At 40.5% G+C, this 22,801-nt stretch overlaps 1 protein-coding gene and 1 non-coding gene across 2 annotated transcripts in view; both read right to left on the bottom strand.

The window, feature by feature from the left end:
• Positions 1 to 22,801, bottom strand: part of DAPP1 (dual adaptor of phosphotyrosine and 3-phosphoinositides 1) — a 54,683-nt gene that overhangs the window by 12,332 nt on the left and 19,550 nt on the right. Inside the window, exons 3-4 of the mRNA XM_037036260.1 lie at positions 19,102 to 19,235; positions 6,820 to 6,950 (exon numbers count right to left, since the gene is read on the bottom strand). Coding sequence (XP_036892155.1) covers positions 6,820 to 6,950; positions 19,102 to 19,235 — 265 coding nt within the window. The remainder of the gene's footprint in view (positions 1 to 6,819; positions 6,951 to 19,101; positions 19,236 to 22,801) is intronic.
• Positions 16,435 to 16,574, bottom strand: LOC118979976 (small nucleolar RNA SNORA42/SNORA80 family). Its single transcript, XR_005065030.1, has one exon. It is a non-coding gene; the product is annotated as a small nucleolar RNA SNORA42/SNORA80 family (small nucleolar RNA).

The raw sequence follows: 22,801 nt of genomic DNA, 5'->3' as shown, positions 1-22,801 counted from the left end.
CCATTCATTCCTCCTGAAGTCTTGGCCATCTCGGTAAATGAAGCGTTGACCCTGTTGCTCCTTCTCTCACAGAGTGCATTCAACCCAACAGTTAAGTCTTGTCTCTGCTACTTTCAACACACATTCTAAAACTGACCCGTTATCCCTTCCTCCTGTTCTAAGTACCCATTCTTATCCCCTCTCCCCAGTTTCAACGACCACCATCTTTTACCTGGTCTGCTGATCATCGTCTCCCACCTGGTCTCCCTGTCTCTCACTTTGCCCCCACTCCATTTTGCACTTGGTAATAATAATGACCCTTTCCCCCAAACTTAAAAACAAATTATGTTACTCAAGAATATCAAAGTTCCTCATGAATGCTTAGGGCAAAAATAAACGCTATATTGCCCTGAACGACCTTTCGTGTTGTGGAGAGAGGGAGCACAGGCGTCGTGGGCAAATGCTTCTTCCCTACGTCCGGAAGCGTGTGTGGCCTCCCTGACCTCTGCCCCATCACTGGGAAACAGTCCTCCAGGGACCCCTCCTGTTTCTGCACATCTTGTGAGCAAGGCAATAACAGCTGTTTTTCCTAGACCAAATTTTAAAGCATATTTTTATAGCAAACAGCTCTCAAAGATAAAAAGTGTCTTCCTCTGGAGGAACTGGCAGACAACCAGAAGCCTGGTGCCATGTACCGGCACTTGTGAAGCTGTGCAGGCTAACTTGTTAGCTCACAGGTAGGGTAGTCTCAGATTCCTCACCGTTCTTGACACTCACTAATGCTAGTAGTGCCCCAAAGCACGGAGATAACTAAAACATTATCAAAAATCTCCAAACACTTACCTGAACAGTACTTCCTCTTGGGAATGCTATTGCCTTTCATGATCTGACCCCTCATTACCTCAACAAGTTCATTCCTGCCACCTTCCCTGCAGCTCATGCCATGCCCGTCGTTATGATCTTCCTGCTAGACTTTAAAACACCTCGATGCAGTTCTCACCATAGGGCTTTTGCGCTGTTCTCTCCGCCTGCAACACTCCCACCTGTTGTCATGAGTGTTCCCTTTCCTTCGCAAAAGCCTCTGCTCAAATGTCCCCTCCTCAAAGAAGCCTCCCCTGCATCTCTCTTCTCCCTTTATCCTGCTTTCCCTTTTTTTATGATGTATTACTATTGGTTTTATATCATTACATCGATTAGTGCCTGTGATCCCTCCCCTGAAATGTGGGCTCAATGAGGGAAGAGCCTTTGTTTAATGTACTTTGCCAAATCACCAGTGCTTAAAACTGGGTGTATTGTAGGCACTTAAAAAAAGTTTACAGGATGTCAGAGGAATGACAGCGTGAGAGGTTCCCTTGCTCTCTCCCCTTGAAGTTTCAACAATTTGAACAGCTATAATTCAAAAGATGATTCCCTGCTCAACACACATCTGAGAGATCCATGTATTGACACATCTGAAGGTGAGCAAGTGGAAGTGAAGCAGGTAGGTGGGAAGGGAGAAGAACTGAGATGATACTGCAGATGCACAGCCTAGAGCTTACTGCAGGGTTCAGCCCAGAGAAGGGAGGAATCAGTTTGCCGCTGGCACTGGCTTAAGCCTGGATAAACAGAGCAATACAAAGAGTATTCCTGCAGGAGTAATCAGTATGCTGCTGCTGAGCCCAGTGACCTGTGCAGGAAGGAAGCACAGAGATGTGGCCACAGTTGTCTGGCAATCAGCATTCCAGACACAGAACAAAGTCACAGAGCCCTGCCGCCTTCCCTTCCCTTCCCAGAGCTAGCAGCAGGCCCCAGAAGCAGCCGTAGCAGTGAGTGCTGGGTTGCAGAGCCCATTATCTGCAATCCTGAAAACTGGTACTACAGAAACATTTTTTTCCCTGAGCCACAGGTACACTCTGTGACTAATCCCAGGGTTGGGGGAGATACGGAAAGGAGGTTGCTGAGGTCTGTCAGTCACCATTACTGGGAGAACAAAGTAACAGAGACACTGGTCAGCCTCCCCCAGCTCACCCCAGCCATTGAGGCCGCACTGCCGGAAGCATGTGGCTGCAGGGTTCAGCACTATGATTTCATGGATTTCGAAGCCCATTGCCCACCACATTTCCCCTGGGAGCTTGATGCCCTGAGATTGAGGTGACCTGAACACAGAGGGGATGCCCACTTCCGGCCCATAGCGCCACCTATTGGAAAACCACAGAAAGACTTCTTATCAATCTGCTGGAGAAGTGCCACTCATACATACATGCCTAAACAGAGAAATAATCCATCAAACACCATGAATAACCAAGGTAACAGAGCAGCTCAGAAAGAAAATGAAAAAAAATCTCCAAAAAATAAATAAAGAAGTGGGAATATGTGATTTAAATGACAGAGAATTCAAGATTGCAATTCTGAAAAAACTCAGTGAGTTACAAGAAAACAGATAGGCAGTTTAATAAACTCAGAAATAATTTCAATGAACAAAACAAGTACTTTGCCAAAGAGACTGAACTTTAAAAAAGAACCAAACAGCAATTCTGGAGATGAAGAACTCAATAAAAGAGATAAAGAATGAACTAGCAAGCACAGGGAATAGAGCTGACCAGATGGGAGAAAGAATTAGTGATATCAAAGATAGAAACCTAGAAATGACACAAGGGAAGAAGAAAGAGACTTAAACCTAAAATAATGAAAAACTTCTACAAGAACTATCTGACTCTAAGAAAGAGTAATATAAGAATAACATGCGTACCAGAAGAAGGAAGGGAGAAGGAAACAGAGATTCTATTCAAACAAACAGTTGAAAAGGACATCCCAAACCTCCAGGATGAGCTCAATCCTCGAGTCCAAGGAGCAAACAGAGCACCTAATTATCTCTACCCAAAAAAAGGTGTTTGCCAAGGCACACTGTATCAAAACTCTCACAAATTAACAAGGAAGAAAGAATTCTCAAGGCAGCCAGGGAAAAGAAGATGGTAACTGATAAAAGAAATCCCATTAGATTATCATTGGATTTCTCAGCAGAAACCCTAAAAGCTAGGAGAAAGTGGAATCAAATAGTGGAACTACTGAAAGAGAAAAATTACGTGATAGGAATAATTATATCCAGCGAAGTTAACTTTTAGAAGTAAAGAAGAAATAAAGGCCCTGGCTGGCGTAGCTCAGGGGATTGAGCGCGGACCTGCGAACCACACGATCATGGTTCGATTCCCAGTCAGGGCACATGCCTGGGTTGCAGGCCAGTTCCCGGCAGGGGACTCACGAGAGGCAACCATACATTGATCTTTCTCTCCTTTTCTCCTTCCCTTCCCTTCTAAAGATAAATAAATAAAATCTTTTTAAAAAGAAGAAATAAAGACTTTTCTGGACATACAGAAGCTGAGAAAATTTACTTCCAGAAGACCTTCCTTTGAAGAAAATACTCAAGGATGTTGCTCTACTAGAGACAAAGAACAAAAGTTCACAAAACTATGAGTTAAATCACTAACATGCAGACAGAAGCAGTATCATTGTTAAGAATAGCGTACTACACACTTCAATATTTCATTGAAATTAAAGGCAGTAATAACATTAAAAAGGAAGAAGATAATACCTACTATAATTTGGAATTTTAATATTTAAAATTTACATGATGGTAAATCGTGGTACATTTACATGATGGAGTACTACTTGGCCATAAAAAACAAGGAAATCTTATCTTTTCTGACGGTATGGGTGGACCTAGAGAGCATTATGCTAACAGCCAGTCAGAGAAAGACAAATGCCATGTGATTTCACTTATTTGTGGAATCTAACGAACCAAATAAACTAACAAAACAGAAGCAGACTCATAGATATTGAACAGACTGACAGCTGTCAGAGGGGAAAGGTTTGGGGGCTGGGTGAAAAAAGTGAAGGGATTAAGCAAAGAAAAAAACCTCATGGATAACAGCCTGGTGGTTATTAGAGGGGAAGGGATGTGCCGAGGAAGGTAGAAGAGTGTAAAGGAAGAATAAGTGGTGAGAGAAGGGAACTTGACTTTGGATGGTGAACACAGTGCAATATACAGATGATGCATCATAGAATCGTACACTTGAAATCTATATTTATTAACAATATTTCCCCCAATAAATTCAATTTAAAACAATTTAAATAACTAAATTAGTTAAATTTCATCCAGTCTCAGGAACCAAATCTTATGTTGTTTATAAAATATATAAATAGTAATTTCCCCAAATGCAGTTGCCATAGGTTATTAAACAGTGTTACATAAGCATTTACATTTCTGGGCAATAGACATCTGTTTTCATTTTCACTTTAAGCAAGTTCTTTTTTCTGTAAATGGGACTTAAGTTTCTTCCTCCATTGCCAGAGCTTGTACAAGACGGGCATCCTTAGAAGAGAAAAGGAGAAGTTTGGAAGGCCTTAGAGCTCTCTCATTGAAGATGGAGGTACAGCATTGTGTTGGCATTTGGGGTAACAACGAAGGCTGAGGTTGCCTATGTTCAGTAAGGGACAAGAGCATCTGATGTGATCAGAGCTGTTTCCCCAGTTGGCTGGTCTAGTGATCAATTGTTTCTTAAAGGAGGAATAATAAGAGACATTTCACTATCCCTTAGGGACCCTTCATAGTTTTCTGTCTATGTTAATGCACAGCAAACTTCATGGACTCTTCACTAGATAGTGTGAATGCAGTCATTCTCAACCATTCACTCACAAGTGTTTAAAAGGCTCCATTATACAGAACCTTCTACGTGTGATCATATTTAGGTATTTGGGCAGGTAAATCATCTGATACCTGGGGTGAGCAAAAACATTAAATAATAAGGTTTCCAGGATTTGGTCTACAGTGGTCTGCTTCTTTAATTTTTTAACATATTTTTTAGATTTTATTTATTTATTTTTAAAGAGCAGGGAAGGGAGCAAGAATGAAACATTGATGTGTGAGAGATAAATTGATATGCGAGAGATACATCAGTTGCCTCTCAAGGACCCCCCTACTAGGGACCTGGCCCAGAACCCAGGCATGTGCCCTGACTGGATATCAAACCAGAGACCTTTTGGTTCACAGGCCAGAACCCGGTCCACTGAGCCACACCAGCCAGGGCTAAAGTGGTCTACTTCTCCCTAAGTATACTGCCTCTCATGCTCACACCAACTCTTTCCCCTTGCATTTTAGTGTTGATAAAGGACACACACACACAGCAGGGTATGATATGATTGATTTTAAATGGAGATCTTTAGGAAAAGGGTAAAAGAGGAGACAGTGAAGTTAAACTGAGGGTACAAATGAAAGACATGTTGAAGCGATTGGTGGTGGGGCAAAGATGGGTAAAGAAAAGAGAAAAGTTAAGAATGAGTGCATGAACTGGAAAACAAAGATTAGGAGGTAGGTCTTGATTGGTTCTTGGTCTGGCAACAATTTCTGTTTCCCGAAATTTCTTTAGTTGTGAGAGCTGATGCTTCTTCTTCCAACTCTGACAAAGCTAAAATATCTTTCTCGACCAATGTCCAAGATTTTCATTTTTGAGTATTTGCAAGAAGTGACAGGAAGGTAATGTATATTGTGGCTAGGCTATAAAGCTATAAAGGCTAGGCTATGATTCCTTTCCTCGGAAGTGTCAGGCTGCTGAGAAGGGCAGGCACAGGTGCAGGTAATTAGCCTCCAGTGTGATGAGTCCAGAATAAAGGCAAACAGAGGGTGCTTTGGACCACAGAAGAGAGGCATTTTACAGAAAACCGGCAGGAGCCAGGAAGTCTCTTCCTGAAAGATACTGATCTCTGATGCAAGACTTGAAAAATGAGAGGGCAGTGTGGTGTTGGTGGCACTTCAGGTGTAGGATGGGGGGGGAGGAGCACAATCAGAAATGAATGTTGCCAAGGGGAGCATGTTCCACAGCATGAGTGTGAGAATAGCATGTGGTGAGGCCAGAGGGGTAAGCAGGGTCCAGGGTGATGAGAGGACCCTGGGTGTTAAGTAGGAAGGTCATGCAGTGAATCTATGTTTTAAGAAAGATGTCTCTGGTGGCAGAGCACAAAAAGTACTGCAGCGACAGAAAGGTCACGCATATTTTAATATAATTTAATATTCAAATATAATTATCTCCAGGTGATCATTTTTCAAGTGTGATGGCTACTGTCTAGAATTAATTTCTTGATATTTCATCACAGTGTTGTCTTCTTTGTCATATGCACAAATCCAGATGTTTTATACCAGGAATGTTCAGCAAACAAAGAGAAAAAGAATAGGAGAGCTCTGAGTGTAATGCAGGGCAGAGGAGTAGAGAAGACCCTCTGCAGCCCACAGCTCACAGAGCAAAAAGAAGCAGCCTCTCAAAAGAACAACGAGCGACCTGGGCACACAGCACCCGTGCAATGGCACGTGTTGCAGAGACGTGCAGGTGTTTTCTGTCTGTGCCCTTCACTCGGTGCAGGGAAAAAAGGCTAGGAAAATAACATCCCAAGGGTTTAGAGTAAAATATTTTTCAAAAATATTTTCCTTCCATTACACTTCAAAGGTAAAAGAACATACTTTTTCTTCATTTTAGAAATCCATTGAAGAATAGTTCAGCTAACTATGTAAACTTAAACAGCTCTCATCCACTCTAGTATGAACTAGTTTGGCTAAGTAAGGATAGGAATTTGTGTCATTTTCTAAGTATTTAAGATCTCCCCACTAATTACATTGAATCTTTTTTTTTAACATGATTTATGCTGAACCGAATGAGCTGAGTCATAGGCTCCAAACCTTATGTTCCTTTCCAGGTTTCATATCCCAAGTTAGAATTTTTATGTGAACAAACATACTTTGAAAATTATATCATTCTATTGCACTTTATCGCTCTTAGACAGTGAGAGAGCCTGCTTGGATTAATGGCCACTTACAGAAGGTGCAGTGGGCACCAGGTCATTTTCTGTTCTTCCGGTCTGCATTGCTGTGTGAACCCGGACAGACTCATAAATGGAAGGTTCTTCCACTTCTCTTGGATAGGGATGTTTCAGAACAATCAGAGTGCCTGAATGAAGGAAAAGAAGAAACCATAATCAAATAATTTCCCCAGAAAAAAGGTCCAAATGTTAACAACTGGATAATTGTGTCTGGACTATCGTCCCTTGTTTTTTCATTCATTCACCTGTCTACTTTCTCAACATTTTTCAAGTACCGACTATGTACTGAGCACTCGAGCAGCTCACTGGAGATATGAAGTATGGTGAGATGATTTCTGGCCTCCTAACGCTCAAAGAGAACTATCAGTGGATACCACTTAACAGATTGTCATTGAAATGAACAGGGTAAGGGACCAATGTCAGCCACATGAACAAAGCACATTGGTGGCTCCCAGAGGCCCTGAAGAACCAGCCCCTCTAGAAGAGGCGACATTGATCTATACCTTAAGCAATGACTGAAAATTTTCCAGGTAGACTTTGCAAAACCCATAAAAACAAACTCAACATATGCACTGGGATATAGGAGGATTTCTTTCACTGCTCTTACTTCTTCCTAGTTTCAAAACAAACTTGTAACAAGTCAGTGGATCACAAAAAATTAGACTCACAGCTTCCCTCTACTATCTCCTACCACCCAATTAATGAAACAAGCTAACCAAAGCCTTTGTGTGCCTTAAGAAAATGCGCTGTGAATACTCATTTCTATTTGAAGAAGGGATCAGGTTTGGGGGCTTGTTTACATCATTCAGGGGCTGAGAACAGTCTGACTCTGCACTTCCGCCCGGAAGTCCGAAGGTTCTCCCTTCTGACCCTTCCCTTCCCCCGACCAGTCAATCAGAAACTAGAAACTTTGACTATAGATAAGTAAGTTAAGGGCTTTTTCCCCTTAGGTAGGGCTTCCTTTTTATTTTACTAGGGTCTCTCATATGGCGGGATTACACTAGACACTGGGGGAGATTAAAGAATTCAGTAATTCATTCACAAATGTTTGCTGAGCTCTGCTATGTGCCAGGCACTTGTCTACATACAACAGCAAACAAAGGAGATAGAGCATCTGCTCTCTGGCAGGGGAGACAGAAAAAATATGAAAAAAATAATATACCAGGTGAGAAAAGTGTTTTTGAACAAACTAATAGAGCAAGATAAAGGAATAGAGACCAAAAAGCATAGTATTGGGCAAGGGTAACACTTATATGGTGGTCCGAAAGACTCCTTTGAAAAGGTAATTATTGAAAGTAGAGACCTTAAAATGGAGTAAGAGAGAGGCTGTGATGAAATACCTCCTGTGTAGTTATAAAACCCTTATTAATAATGATAAACCTGCAAACAAAATTACACATTTCTGTGGTGCTTGAATACACACAAATGCACTCACTACACAAACACAACTGGGGCTTCTAAGATGTGGGTCCAGACAATGCACCACTGAGAATGAAAAGGAGTGATGGGAAAGGCCAAAGGAAGGTTTCTAATTCCGGCTCCAGTGAAGAACAGGAGACTCTGGTCTCCTCCTTTTTCTGCATCAGCTCATGGTGGTAGCATGGGGATCACAGTGAAAATGGCCTTTTGCAGTTACCAGAGGTCCCAGCCCTGCTCTCACACATTGGCTGCGCCTCTTTTGTCAATGCGATCCTTTCATCGGAACAGATCTAGTCATATCAGGACTTGGGTCTGGTTACAGTTTGACAGTCATAATGAAAGCAACGGCACCTAAATGAAGAGCAGCCATTGTGCAGACTCGGGGCTGTTTGAGCAGAGTTGTAACATGGCAGATACCTGATGGGTTTGGGGTTGGCCCCTACGTGGCCTACCAAACCCTCCAGCAATGCACCTGCGGGCAGTCACCCTGGTGACATGGAAAGAGCCAACACTACCACTCAGTGCCTGTTGACCTTGGACAATCATTCTAGTATTTGTTTCCTCCTCTGGCAAGTGAGAATAATTAACCCTTTCTTCACAAGGTTATTTTAAGCACCAATAAAGAATTAGTATTTGTTGCCCTAGCTGGTGTAGCTCAGTGGTTGAGCACGGGCCTGCGAACCACATGATCGCGGTTCGATTCCCAGTCAGGGCACATGCCTGGGTTGCGGGCCAGTTCCCAGCAGGGGACTCATGCGAGGCAACCATACATTGATATTTCTCTCCTTCTCTCCTTCCCTTCCCCTCTGAAGATAAATAAATAAAATCTTATAAAAAAAAGAATTAGTATTTGTGAAAGGATTATAAAAATGTTAGCTGTCATACTTTCATTTAGAGTATTTTTAAAACCTTAAAAGAAAGACCAGTGTCCTTGTCTTTGGGAACGTGAATTTTAAAATGTAAATTAAAAAAGACCAATGTGCAACATTCTGCTAAGAATAACAATGACAGTGGCCTGGTAGTCACTGACTGCAGAGGTCAGACGTATCAGTGCTTCTTAAACGCGTCTGTATAGCAGTGGAGCACGGGGGGCTGGAGCGCAGGGGTCAAAGCAGCTCACAAGTTAGAAGGAATGTGAAATCTTATACTTTATCTTCAGAGTTGATGCTATATTTTTATCCTGCTCCATATGAAACTTGGTTTTTTAATGATGCTCTAGGAAGATGCACCTAGTCCATCTTCTTTCTGCATGTAACCAGGCATGCATACCCCAGGCATACTCCCACTGATTCTATTTTCTTATTGCTGCTACAACAAATCACCACCAGTGTAGTGACTTAAAATAACTGAAGTTTATTTTCTTACAACTCTAGAAGATGGAAATCTGAAATGAGTCTCACTAATCTAGAATCACAGAATTGACAAAGCTGGCTTCCTTCTGGAAGCTCTAGAGGAGAATCCATTCCTTTGCCTTTCCAGCTTCCGGAGGCTGCCCACATTCCTTGACTAGTGGCCATATTTCTCTACCTTCTAAGGCAGCAACAGCAGGTCAAGTCTTTTCATGGGGCCATGTCTCTGGTTGTCCCTCATCTGCCTTTGTCTTTCACTTATAAGGATGCTGGACAATTCAGAATCATCTCTCTAGCTCAATGGCAGCCAAGTAGTAGGGTTAATTCATCTGCAAGCTTAATTCCCTCTTGCCATATAACTTATTCACAGGTCCAGGGAGAGAGGTGGGCATCTTTGGGGGTGCCGTTATCATGCCTACCACAGTATCAGTCCCTGGAAGAGCATAGCTATAGGGGCAGTTGCACTGCTGTGTAAGGATCTCTGGGCTAGTGCTGCTCCCGGAAACTGCAGTGCAGTAACCACTTGGTATTATAAAGCTATTGCCTTTACAACAGACACATCTGCAAACCTTATGAGCTCCTCAGAGCAGGTATGGATCCAAATTTATCTTTGTATACCCACCTCTTGATAGAATTTGTGACATAATGAAGTCTTGATGAGTGAGTGAGTGAATGAATGAATGAATGTCACAGTAATTCAGGTGTAAGGCAGAAAAGAGAGACTGAGATGGACCAGCCTCCAAGGTCCACAACCATCTTGACCCAGGGCACAGACTGGACAACTTCAAGTGTGGCTTTATAAGTCTCCATTGCAAGGACCAAAATTCTATTTTGAAATCCTCTTCTCAAGTTTAACCAATAAAGGCTAAACTGAAGGAAATGATATGAGTCAACCAGGAAAGTAGAATTGACTATAAATTAATTTTAACTAGTAAGACCATGAATGAGGCTAGATTGAATGGTGGCATGAAGAAAATGATAAACTACTTAAAAAATGGTAACTCCTCCTGATAAAAATTCGGTCTCCTAAAAGACAGGTCTCCTGAGTTGGCCATTTTGCCCAAGGAAGGGCCAATATGCAGACTTCTTGGTATGGCCATGAGGCTTACAATGATTTCCCCTTCTGAAGAGACTATCACATCCCAATACAGAAGCAGATCCCAGACTCTGGCTCTCCTGTAAACACCTCATCTGGGCTGCACTCCCTGGACTCACCTCTGGAGATCCGTTTTGTTATTTCTGTGGAGAGAAGGTCCACTAGCTTCAGTTTCTCAAGTATATACATACATGAAAGAAACTGTTGTTTCCTGCCTTTGACATAAAACCTGGTTTCAGAAACACATGGCGGAGGTACATTTTTGAAGTGATCAGAACAGGACCAAGGCAGGCATTTCAATTTTCTGAAAGCTCTCAGAGCTGTCGAGATCACTGGGCTGGTTCCTTATTGTTGTTCAGCTTGTCCTTATATTCTTGGGAGAAATACTAATATCCTTCCAAAAAATTCCACTTCTCTCCCTGTATCCTCCTTCTTCTTCTTCTTTTTTTTTAATCAGCTTATTAAGATTGGTTTCTGTGATTTTCAATCAAAAGAAACTTATATGATTAAGCCATTACAGACTCACTATAATTTCCACTCAAGGTTCGAGATAGTGCCTTGGTTCTATAGGAGAGGAACTCCGGGTTAATGATATCCCAGATTAACTCCAGGACTTGGTTGGAAGATTGAGATAAAAGTCAACTGGAGGCAGGGCTGGTGGAAGGAGAAGAGAAAGGAGGGTTAGCAACCACGGGTCTTGGAAACCTGGCTGCTAGTTTCACATCAGTTTCTGTGCTACATGAAGGAGACTGTTGTTTCCTGCCTTTGACTGAAGCTTGGTTTCAGAAATGCTCAGTGGGGGTACATTTTTGAGGTGATGAGAGCGGGACTGAGGTAGGCATTTCAATTTTCTTTGACTAAACTGTTACTTACAGGATACCTACTCTGTATGTAATACTGTGAGATTGCATTGGAAGAACTCATCTTGTATTCCAGCAGGAAGAAGGGTGAGAACAGTCTCAGGCTCCAGGTATCAGTGTGATATCTGAAATGCAGTATAGTGCAAGAGCACACATCACTCCTGAAAGGGGAATTTTAGGATATTTCTTTTATGCACTAAATCTAGTGCTTTACTCATCAGGATCCCCAGCTGGACTGTAAGGTGTTTGAGGGCAAGGATGATATCTGATTCATCACCAGTTTGTCAGTGGCTAACAGTACCCAGTTTATAGTTGGCACTCAATGTTTATTTGATGAATTATATTAACATAAGATCACTCAGGTTTCATTATTGACCTCAGGCTCAGAAAACAAGCTTTGCAACTGGCTTATGCATGATGGACTCGTCTGTCTCTTCCTGCCGGAGGGAAGTGGCTTTCTGGTGGAGTCAGGGGGTGGGTTTAGAAATATTCAAGATTTCCCTCCTTTCTTCTTTGTAACCTGCTGTGTAAGAGGACTTTAACTCATCATGAAATGGTGCTAGTTAAACCACGTTCATTTACAAAGAAAGGGACTTAAGCTTTGAAAAACATTATAAACATTTGAGAAATATAAATTCAGCTGTCCCTAAACTAACTCTTCATTATGTACCAAAGAATGTATAGCTCTTCTATATAATATAGAGTGAATTACCACCAAAAGGACTTCATTATAACAATAATAATGACTGAGTATTTATGCCATGCTATAAATAATTCTAAATGTCTTACATGAGTAATTTCATTCAATCTTCACAGCAAGTCATGAACTTTTAAAGTGTAAACTATTATGTCATCAGCTCAATTTTGTAACATGATGAAACTGAAGTTCAGAGAGGTTACATAACTTGCAGAAGGACATCCGTTGGTAAACAACAGAGACAGAGTTGCACTGGGAATTCATGTGTACTCATTATACTCTGTATTGTTCTCAGCCTTGGTGCGGTCACCACCATAGAAACTGTCTGTGGCGTGTGAGCTGTACTTTATCTAGTGTGGACAAGAGAGCATATGTCTAAGTCAAAGTTCAAAAAAATGGATTCTTTAGGAGAAAGCTTCAGGAAAAAAGATGTGAGTTTTTGCCTCAACACTTCTCACCTGGGCTCAGTTTCTGCATTTGTACAGAGAAATTAAATGCCTTCTGAGATCCCTGCCCATTCTAACATCTGTAAACCTAGTTAGACACACAGGCCCCATTGAGGGGAAGAAATGTTAGAGTGCTTTTAAATAAATGTGTGTCCTGTTTCCCACAGATGTACAATATTCATTTTAAATGCCTTTTTCCTGATGTCATTTAATCCTTGTGTCTCATTTTTATTTTTCTCCATCAAACTTTATTTATCTTTAGAGGGGAAAGGAAGGAGAGAGGGAGAGAAACATCAATGTATGGTTGCTTCTCATGTGTCTCTTGTTGGGAACTGGCCTGCAACCCAGGCATGTGCCCTGACTGGGAATCAAACTGTGGTTTATTGGTTCGCAGGCCTGCGCTCAATCCACTGAGCTACACCAGCCAGGGCTCATCAAACTTTAAATTTTATTTTGCCTTCTTATAGGTTGTTTTATATCCTTTCTGGAGAGACAGGATCTAGATGGGCCAAAGTATTTGGGAGATGTTTTCTAGTCAGTCTTTTAATGTTTTAAGATTTCCTCTAGTATATGTGTAATTTCTCAAGTGGCAATAAATATAAAGATAGATGTTCAAGTTGATTTGTGCTCTTCAGAACAATGGATTTACATCACACACCAAAAATATTATTATAGACCTTAGAGACAGAGGGCTAGGACTGAAATACGTACTGCAGCCCAGCCATATCCTATAAACATCCTATTATATGCTGTGGTAGAGAGTCATCCCATCCAAACCCATTTAAAGCCATGTTGTGCTGTGGCAATCCTATACGTAATCCAGTATCACTGAGAGCAGTTTAGGAGGGCGCAATGGGAGTGGAATGTGCGTACACTTAGAACTAGGTTAGTCTGCATTCCCACCTCGGCTCTGATGTTTACTAGATGTGCAAACTTGGGGAAATACAGTAACTTAAATTTCTGAATTTTGATTTCCTCATTTGAAAATGCCACTACTTCGCACATTATTGTGGATGGTTCAGAAGATTGAATAATTTGATGTTTGTCACAACATCTAATGAAATGCCTAGAACTTAGTAAATACTCCACAAATGTTGGTTTCACTCTCTTCCTTGCTTGCTTTTTCCTTTTTCAAACACACCACATTACAAACTAAGAAAATACATATTTTTGGCAAACACAAACTAAAAGAAGTGATTCCTGGTCATGGTTTGGCAAAATTTCAACTTGTCAGCAATTATTTTCAGAAATGTCACACAATTCTCAAATTAAAGATAATTTTAACTTAATTATTTAAAAATGGTACCTGGGTAAATGGCTGGTGTCACAAAATAAGATAATGACAACTGTAGTAGTTATCAAGAGGTTGGGAATCCCCACAACAAAACAAAAACAGAAGTGGAAATTTGACATTTAAGAAAGAACCAGATAGGATCTTCAAAACCAAGAACCAATTACTATAAAGGGTATGCACAAACAAAGCACTTGACTAATATGATAGTTTTTCATGCTGTTGGGTGATTAAAGTCACAACACAGTGATTCCTACAATGAATCATATATGACAATTTTACATACATAAGTATTACAATAGAAACAAAAGGTAGTTGGAAAGGTAATTTTTGTTGTAATAATATTTAGAATTTAACATAAGGAGAATTGTTGTCTGTTGGGAACAGCTCTGCCTAGTTTCAGAAATTGTAATTGCCCCCATGGCTAAGGCTGAGTGAGCGACCTCCAGAATACAAGCCACTAAGGAGACAAAGCTTGTCTCTGGTGGCAAACGCTGCCCCTGCTTCATCCCCTGCCCCCAATGCATGGTTGGTTAGTCAGAGATGGGTAAGACCCCTCAGCGTGGGGGCAACCTAAGCCAGACACGATCACTTGGGAGGCCTTCATGGAAGGACTCTGGGGGCTGCAACAAAGAGGGAGTGATGGACTCTCGCCCCCAGCTATTCTGACATAGCTGGAGTCCCGATGTCCTCTGGGAGAAGCGTTTCCTGGCTCTAATCCACTTAAGCCTGAAAACCTGTGTTGGAGGAGGTGGTGCAGCCTCTTGCCAGCTAGAGTGGGATCCATGGTGACCAGGCATAAAAAAGAATTCCTAAAAGTCCTGAGAAGCTTGCTTTGCTACGAGTGCTTTCATTCATATGTCAAGGGTCTGAGGAGGAAATGAGTATGTCTCCCAAAGTTTCTCCAACCCCCTTTTCTGACAGACACTGACTCAGACTAAGCCCTCAGATTTCTTTGAAGTGTTACCTACTGTTTGATCCTTGCTGCCTGTATTCCTGTGTATTACAACCCAATAATAGCCATTGAGGAAGGGGCTCCTGGCTTTTCTCCTCTGAGAGATTGGCCTCCTCTTCTCCCCAAGCAAATCATGTCTTGGTAGAGTTACTTTCATGCATGGTGAATGGGGAGACTGGCAAAGTTGCCCCCACAGTTGTCTATATTTTCAAGAATATATAGGAAATGGCCGGTTACAAGAGGATGCAGTAAAAATTAATAAGGGACTAAACATATATAAAAAGTCTCAAATTTTCAAGCCTATTTGAGTTGAATTTTCAAGCTATGTACACTATGAAGAGATGTCTTATGTAACCTCTTATTATTACAAATGAAAGGGAAGTTCTTAATTTAACCATTACTGACATACATACACACATGACATCATTTCAAATTATTCTCTGTATAAACTTTGGAAGTGACTGTTAATTACCAGGGGTCTGCTGGTTGTGGTGTTGCCACTTCAGCTGCAGTGCAGGCATCGGTAATGGGATGGATACCACACATGAAAGGTGTGGGTAATTTAATTCTTTTTTGTGTTGGGACATACTACGGAACAAAACTGACAAAAACCCTTCTTCTCACAGAGTTTACGTACTACAGCAAAGATTTTTACAGTGAGTTATAAGTATGTTCAAAGACAAAAGGGTCATGGAGGGAAGTAAAGCAAGAGGGTACATGATTGAGTTTTGAGAATTGGAAATAGTTTAAGAGTGTTTGGGGTATTAATAAGGAGAAATTAGAGTGAACAGAAACATTAATAGAGATTAAAGAGATTTAAATGCAGATTATAGCAAGGGAAAGGGGAAATTATAACAATAGAATCTTAAGGTTGTCAGGAGGTTTGGGTCTTGTTCAGGAAATCTTCATTCTTCGGAGTAGGAGACAGAAATTCCTAGAATTTCAAGAAGAGGGACTAGAAAGAGAATGGAAAAAAAGAAACTTTGAAATAGTATTCATTGCTTTAGATTAATACTGTCACCTATCCTGAGCACAAATATTTTCTTGTGACCCAAAACCAAGTGTTCTCAGTTTCACTCTACGGAAGACATTAAATATAAGTGCAAGGCAAAAGTATAAGGTCGTTGGCTATCTGAATCTTCTCCGTTGCCCTCAGATGTGATTCCATCCTTTCCAGTGGATGAGTGGGAGAAAGTCTCTCTTAAATGAACTCACTCTCCAGGCTCTGCAAGGTGAGGCTGGCCTGAATGGGGTCTGGGCTGAGAGGAAAGGCCTGAAATACCCAAGTGTGGTCCTTCCCTTTCTGAGGATCTGGAGGTGAGGTCCTCCATTGTGCAGGCAAATACTTCCTTCTCCTCGTGATCTTTTATACAACAAAAACTTGAAGAGGAATTTGCACTTTTTCTAATGGTGCTCAAGGAATCATCAACCTGGAGGTCTGTTGATCACAGGGAGCCAACACTGGAAGCCAATTCTGTATTCTTCTTTTCTTTTCTTAACACTGTGTAACCCCCTTCAGTGCTCACAGCCCACAGGTAAAAAGGCTGGGCAATGGTTCAAGGTTGCAATTTACTCTGGCATGGGTACACTATGAGAGGCCCACCATAGACAAGGGCCCGCCATAAATCCATTACCGTCCTCCAGAAGACCAAAACTTTTAAAAAAATTCTCACCTGAGAATTTTTTTAAAAATTGATTTGAGAGAAAGAGAAGCATTGATCAGTTGCCTTCCATATGTACCCCAAATGGGGATCAAACCAGCAACCTTTAGGTGTATGGGATGATGCTCCAACCAACTGAGCCACCTGGCCAGGACAGAAGCTGACTCTTAGTGAACATGAAGACACCTATTTTAGGAGGTGGCATCCCAGTTTCCATTCACCATTCTTCATAGGTTGCAATGATGACTCTGTGGCTTCCAAGAAATTTTTAGGCTCCAGTCATTATGACTTCAGTGCCTTATCTAGTTTCCTGAAGCCTATTTCTCCCAGAGGGGCAAAATTGAAACAACTATTTGTCATGGGTTTTGGCTCTGTTCCCAGCCTTAGTGGCTTTGCCTTCATCTGGATGGAGTGGATAAAAGATGTATTTCATAGAGTTAGTAGAATCTAACTCAAGGGCTAGAAGCCAGTAAGTCAAGTGTATGTCCATCAGCACCAGGATCCTGTAGCAGGGATTTAAATAGCAGCAAATTCCTTACTGGATAATGAATAGAACAGAGGAGATGGTAATGATAATGGTAGAGCAAGCTTTAGCTTTGGAGAATACTGTAGGAGTCAGGATTACAAATCCTTATAATCCTTAATGCATTAATCATAAACCTTCTTTAGCTAGGTTAATATATTTACTGGGAAGTTTAACAGTGTCCCAAATTCAATGTCAGGAAGCCTTTACTTTAGAGCAGTCTGAGGTGACCCCCTTGACTGGTGATTGGATAAGTGCCAGAAAGGTTCTACTAAATATCTCTGCATTCACTTTAATCTTAAATTGTTTTGAAATCTGTTGGTAGGCAAAATGGAAACCTTTTTCCTAACTTCAAGAAAGTCCAGGAAAGAGTACAGAGAATGATCAAAGGGGTTGAAAATAGGGTCTAGGAGGAGAATTTAAAAAAAGGGATCTGACTTTGCATGGAGAAAGAAGAGCAGGCTGAAGTACCAATTATAATGGCTTTGAAGGCTTCAAAGATTTCCTATTTGTAGCCATCCATCCATTCATTCATTCACCCAAAGTGCCAGGCGCTGAGGGACATGCCGAAGGACAAAAATAGAGGTAGACAGAACAAGTCTTTGGTTTAAAAAATCTCTTCATTGCCAGTGACCAAGATTTGAACAAAATTGAGTGTAGGTTGGGCACAAGCAGGAAATAAGTCTGAAGTGAAGGGATCTGAGAAATTGAAATGCTTGCCAAAGCCACAGTAGCAGTGGAAATAAATACAACCCGACCTACCATTTGCTTATGAGAACTACTTCTGGCAAAGTGGTGAAGTCATTTTCAGGGCTGATGGAGAGAATTTCCGTCAGAAAAAACAATTACAGCTTCAATTTTGTGGATTGGAATATTCTGTGATAGGCCTGTGTGGTCAATATTAAGTAAGGCAAATATTTCATGGTTTCCACTGTGCTTTTCATCTATACTCTGCACTGTGTGATTTATATCAGGGTCTATCCAGACCAGAGAAATAGCAGGAAAAAAAAGCCATAATGGCATTTCTTCCCACCACACTGCAGTTTAACAAAAAAACCCCATGGCCATGCTTACCAAGAAAACAATAGGTATGAATTCACAGTAACCAGTCGGGTTACTAAGTCTTGAGTTCCTCTGTGCCACAGGTTCTTGGAATTACCCAACTCTTGATTAACTGAGAGTTACTATTTAGTTACCATTACATATAAAATTGTGACTTTATATCACAAATATAGGGACGATCTTTTACTTTATTTAAATAGTATGGACAAAAAAATCTTGATGATTCAAATACCAAAATAGTGGGTTTTGTTTGTTTTTTTAACTTGCAGATTTTGGTTTCACTCTAACAACTAAAATAGGTAAATTTAACTTTTTTCAGCCATATGTAAATCCAATTTAAAAATTTATGAGAAACCAAGACAAGAGAACCAGCATTTTATGATGAAATGAAGGAACTGCTCAGAAGAGCAATTGCTAGTCAATATTTTCAATATTCAATTATCTTTGTGAGAATTTAAATATAAATTTTATTTTTTAAGAACAGAATTATCTGTTATGGGCCTCCCCAATATGCAAACTACCCATACCTAAAATTATGAGGAATCAAAAAGTTGTTCTTACTGTGTTCTTTTTTTTGTTTATTGCATATTGAATAGGTCAATTTAAAGAAATTGTGCATTTCTAATCAAATCCTTTAAATAACATCTGACAAAAAGTTTCTACTTTGTGCAAAGCACTTTGTTTCCTCCTAAAATAATACTTAAATACATGTAAATATAAATTTATACATATACACATATAATTTATTAATGTAGCACATGAGACAGTTATTGGAAAAAAGTTCCTAAATATATATCCAATTGCATGTCATATGCACCTAATTCAATAGAAGTGGCAAGTGTTTAATTGAGATCCACCTGTTGCTCCTCCATCCTGAAACAATGTCTTATACATCAAGTGTCTATCTGTTCAGAGCTTACCTGTCTCACTTCCAATCAAAGGCTGATTTGCAAAATGCTTGACAAAATCCTTCAAAGATGGAAATTCATTAAAGCCAAATTTAAATGAATATCCAGTATATTCAACATGAAAGTGTTTGACAGAGTCTTTGGCTCTGAAAGGGAAAAAGAAATGCTTAATGTTATTTAACAAATTAATATCATTTTTGAAGGAAAGTAGTAACCTTAGGTATTTGTATTACCATTAACCCCCTCCAAAAACTGAGAATTATGGCACAATCATTGAAATCATTGGCATTTCAATGATTTCAGCACAGAGTTTTGGGTTGTTTGTTTGTTTGTTTTGGCAAACTGTGCTCTTAACAATTTTTCACTCCAATGGAAGACAAGAGACAGTGGTACCTGTGCATTCTGTCACTTGTCGAAAAAGTCCTTGCACATTAACCTCTCCAAGAAGTATGAGTTTAAGAAGGGCAGGAAAAATGGATGATGGAAATAACAGGTCACACCTTCCCCACATTCTCCTCTGTCCTTGGCCTAACTTCCTTACTTGTTTGGTAGTCAGTCTGAATTTTACTTCTGTCACTGAATTAGTTGTGTGAGTCCAGCCCTTTTCCTCCCATGCCAGTTTCACTGCCTACTGACTAAAATATCAAATTCCCTACATTTAATTTTCCACTTCATTTTTGGAATAAGGCAGAGTACTAAACAAAATATAAATTATATATACTATATATGAGATCTGTCTAGAAAAAGTCCAGCCATTGTTAATACAATGAGAATGGGTTGTGCAATATCGATGTAACTTGGCAGCCAAGGAGAGTGGACTGGAATGCACATGCATGAACAATGACAACTTCACTGTACTAGTAAATGGGGGTGGTAGACACCATTGAGTGAGCATGTGCACTGTATTGCCATCGTATTCAAAAGGACTGAATGAGTAGAGCAATGAATCTGTATCAGATTTTGTGTTAGGCTTAAATGTTCTTCTGCAGAAGTTATTCAGATGATTCAGAAGGCTATACCTATGGGCAACTGGTGATTGGCAGCTTCATCATGGCAACACACTCGCTCATTCATCATGCCTCATGTAGTGTTTTTGGGGGAAACATCAAATCGCCCCATTGAGTAAGTCCCCCTACAGCCCAGATTTGGTACCATGTGACTTCTGGCTTTTCCCAAAACTAAAATCACCTTTGAAAGGGAAAATATTTCAGGCCATCAATAAGGTTTGGGAAAGTACCATGGGGCAGCTGATGGCAATTGGGAGAACTGTGAGAGGCCCCAAGTCACCTGCTTTGAAGGGGACTGATGCATCACTGTCCTATGTACATTGTTTCTTGTATCTTGTGTCTTGCTCAATAAATGTCTTTATTTTTCATGCTACATGGCTGGATACCTTCTGGACACACTTTGTATATTTTATTGAATCCCACTACTCCTCTCCTCTCTGTGCAGGGCAGGCTGTAGCTGTCACATGTATCAGAAACCAGAATCAGCTCTGGCAGAGTAGCTCAGTTCGTTAGAGCATTATCCTGATATGCTAAGGTTTCGGGTTTGATTCCTGGTCAGAGCACATACAAGAATTATCTAATGAATGCATAAATAATTAGAACAACAAATTGATGTCTCTCTCTGTCTGTCAAATTGATAAATATTCAGAATCACTTGGAGATCTTGTGAAAACCTTGATTTCAGGGCCCCACTGCCTGAATTCCTGATTCAGTACATCCAGGGTGGGGCCTGAGGATCTGCATTCCTACCACATTCTCAGGTGATGCTACTGATCTGGGGACCACGCCTTGAGAACTGCTGCTCTAGTCCAGCTGGACCTACATTTCTCCTAGGACTTTCCACTTTGTCCCTTAGCTCATATAGTTCCCTTCACCTGCAACTTTTTTCCCTTGGTTTCTGACAAAGCGTCTATTCAAATACCACCTACTCTGACAAATATTGTAAGATTCGTCTAACTTGAGTTACTTGCTTTTTCTCTTTTAAGAATCCAAGCACTTATTTTGCAGTCTTTCATGTTATTTACTGCACTCTACTTTGTAGTGAGGTATTTGGAAATGTCTTATTACTCATGTAAGACTACACTTCCTAAGGGCAAATTCTTTGAATCTTCTATAAGACTTGTCAAAATGGTTGGCACAGAGTGGATGCTCTTAAATATTTATTTATTATCCCGAGCTGGTCTATGATTCCTGTCACATCTGCTATCTGCGTGCATGTGTGCTTGTGTGTTAAAACATTTACAGGTACTTATAATGGAAATTAATTGTTTATAGTTAAATTTTTATATAGATGTAATATATATGCCATCTATTGGTAAGGAGCTAATAATCCATTTGTTCAGATGAAACATACATAGGTGAAAAGTTAACATGCTTTGATCCCATAATTCCACAGGTTTGTTTGAGACTTGGGGGAGACACACACAGTAAAGGATCCATAGTATAACCTCTTGATGAATTTTAACATTTGTTGTTGATCAAAAAAGCACAGTTCATGCTTCCCCCTAAACAGAATTCCATTTTTATTAATAGTTTTCCCAAAACTGTAATTTAGAAAATTTGTAAAGAAAATACCCCTGAGTAACATAAAAATGTTAATGCTTTTTTTTCTCTGACCCTCTTATTTATCCCACCACCACCTTCCCACCTATTTTTCTCACTCCCCTTAAAGTAGCCTCTAGACTTCCAGGGAGCCAGGGAATGGAGGGTGTAGCAGGCAGCATTCCAACACAGCCCCAAAGTTCTCAGTTCCTGGAGCAGACACACTTTTCCCCAATTACCCAATACAACACCAATGTAAATGCTGCTGTGAAGGCATTTTTTTCTGATAATTAAGGTCCCAAATCAGCTGACCTTAACATAAGGAGATTGGGTGTGCCTGAACTAATCATGTAAAAGTTTTGGTAAAAACAGTTTTCTTTGACTGGTCACAGAAGAAGAAATCAGAGATATATGCTCTAACGGTCTAGGAAATAGCAAACGTCCACATGAACTGCCTATGGGGTCCCTTGGCAAGGGACTGTGAGTGGCCTCTAGGAGCTGAGAGTGGTCCCTGGTTTACAGCTATGTGGAAAATGGTGAGCTCAGTCTTATAGCAGCAAGGACATGAGTGAAGAAGAAACGAGAGAGTGAAGGAAGAGGAGACTGAGCCCCAGAGAAGCCACAGCCTTCGCCAACACCTATATTTCACCCTGGTAAGAGGCTGAGCACAGAATCTAACCATATCATGCCTGGACTTCTGATACACAGAAACTGTGAGATAATAAATTTATGTTGTATTAAACCACTAAGATGAAGGATGAGTTGTTACCCTATATTTTCTGTACTACATTTTTTGTAGTACAAAAAAATGCCTTCAAATATGCCTACATAAATATTTGTAGTACAATATTCTGTACTTCATTTTTGTAGCACAGAAAATATGGAAGGCCCCAAGTCCAAATAGAAGATGAGAAAATACATTAATTCTTGGCTTTTGCACTCATAGCAGCCTGCCATTAATTATTTAAGGAAATCTGTTTATAGCCATTTTCCCCCCTATTAGAGGGAGAGGAGATTTAAAAATATACATTGCTGAGCTGGATAGAAATGAGGATTCAGAGACCGAGGAGTGTAGATGTTGCTACTGAGATAGTGACAAGGAGGCCTGGACCATGTGGAGCAGGAAAAAAAAAGAGAAAACTTTTTTATGAGGGATCGGTGAT

Source organism: Sturnira hondurensis, unplaced genomic scaffold (genome assembly GCF_014824575.4).
Source record: "Sturnira hondurensis isolate 20B ecotype Veracruz unplaced genomic scaffold, ASM1482457v3 Scaffold0022707, whole genome shotgun sequence".
Lineage (NCBI taxonomy): Eukaryota > Metazoa > Chordata > Mammalia > Chiroptera > Phyllostomidae > Sturnira > Sturnira hondurensis.
Note: the sequence above shows the minus strand (reverse complement) of the source record. Positions and strands in the feature narration are given on the sequence as shown.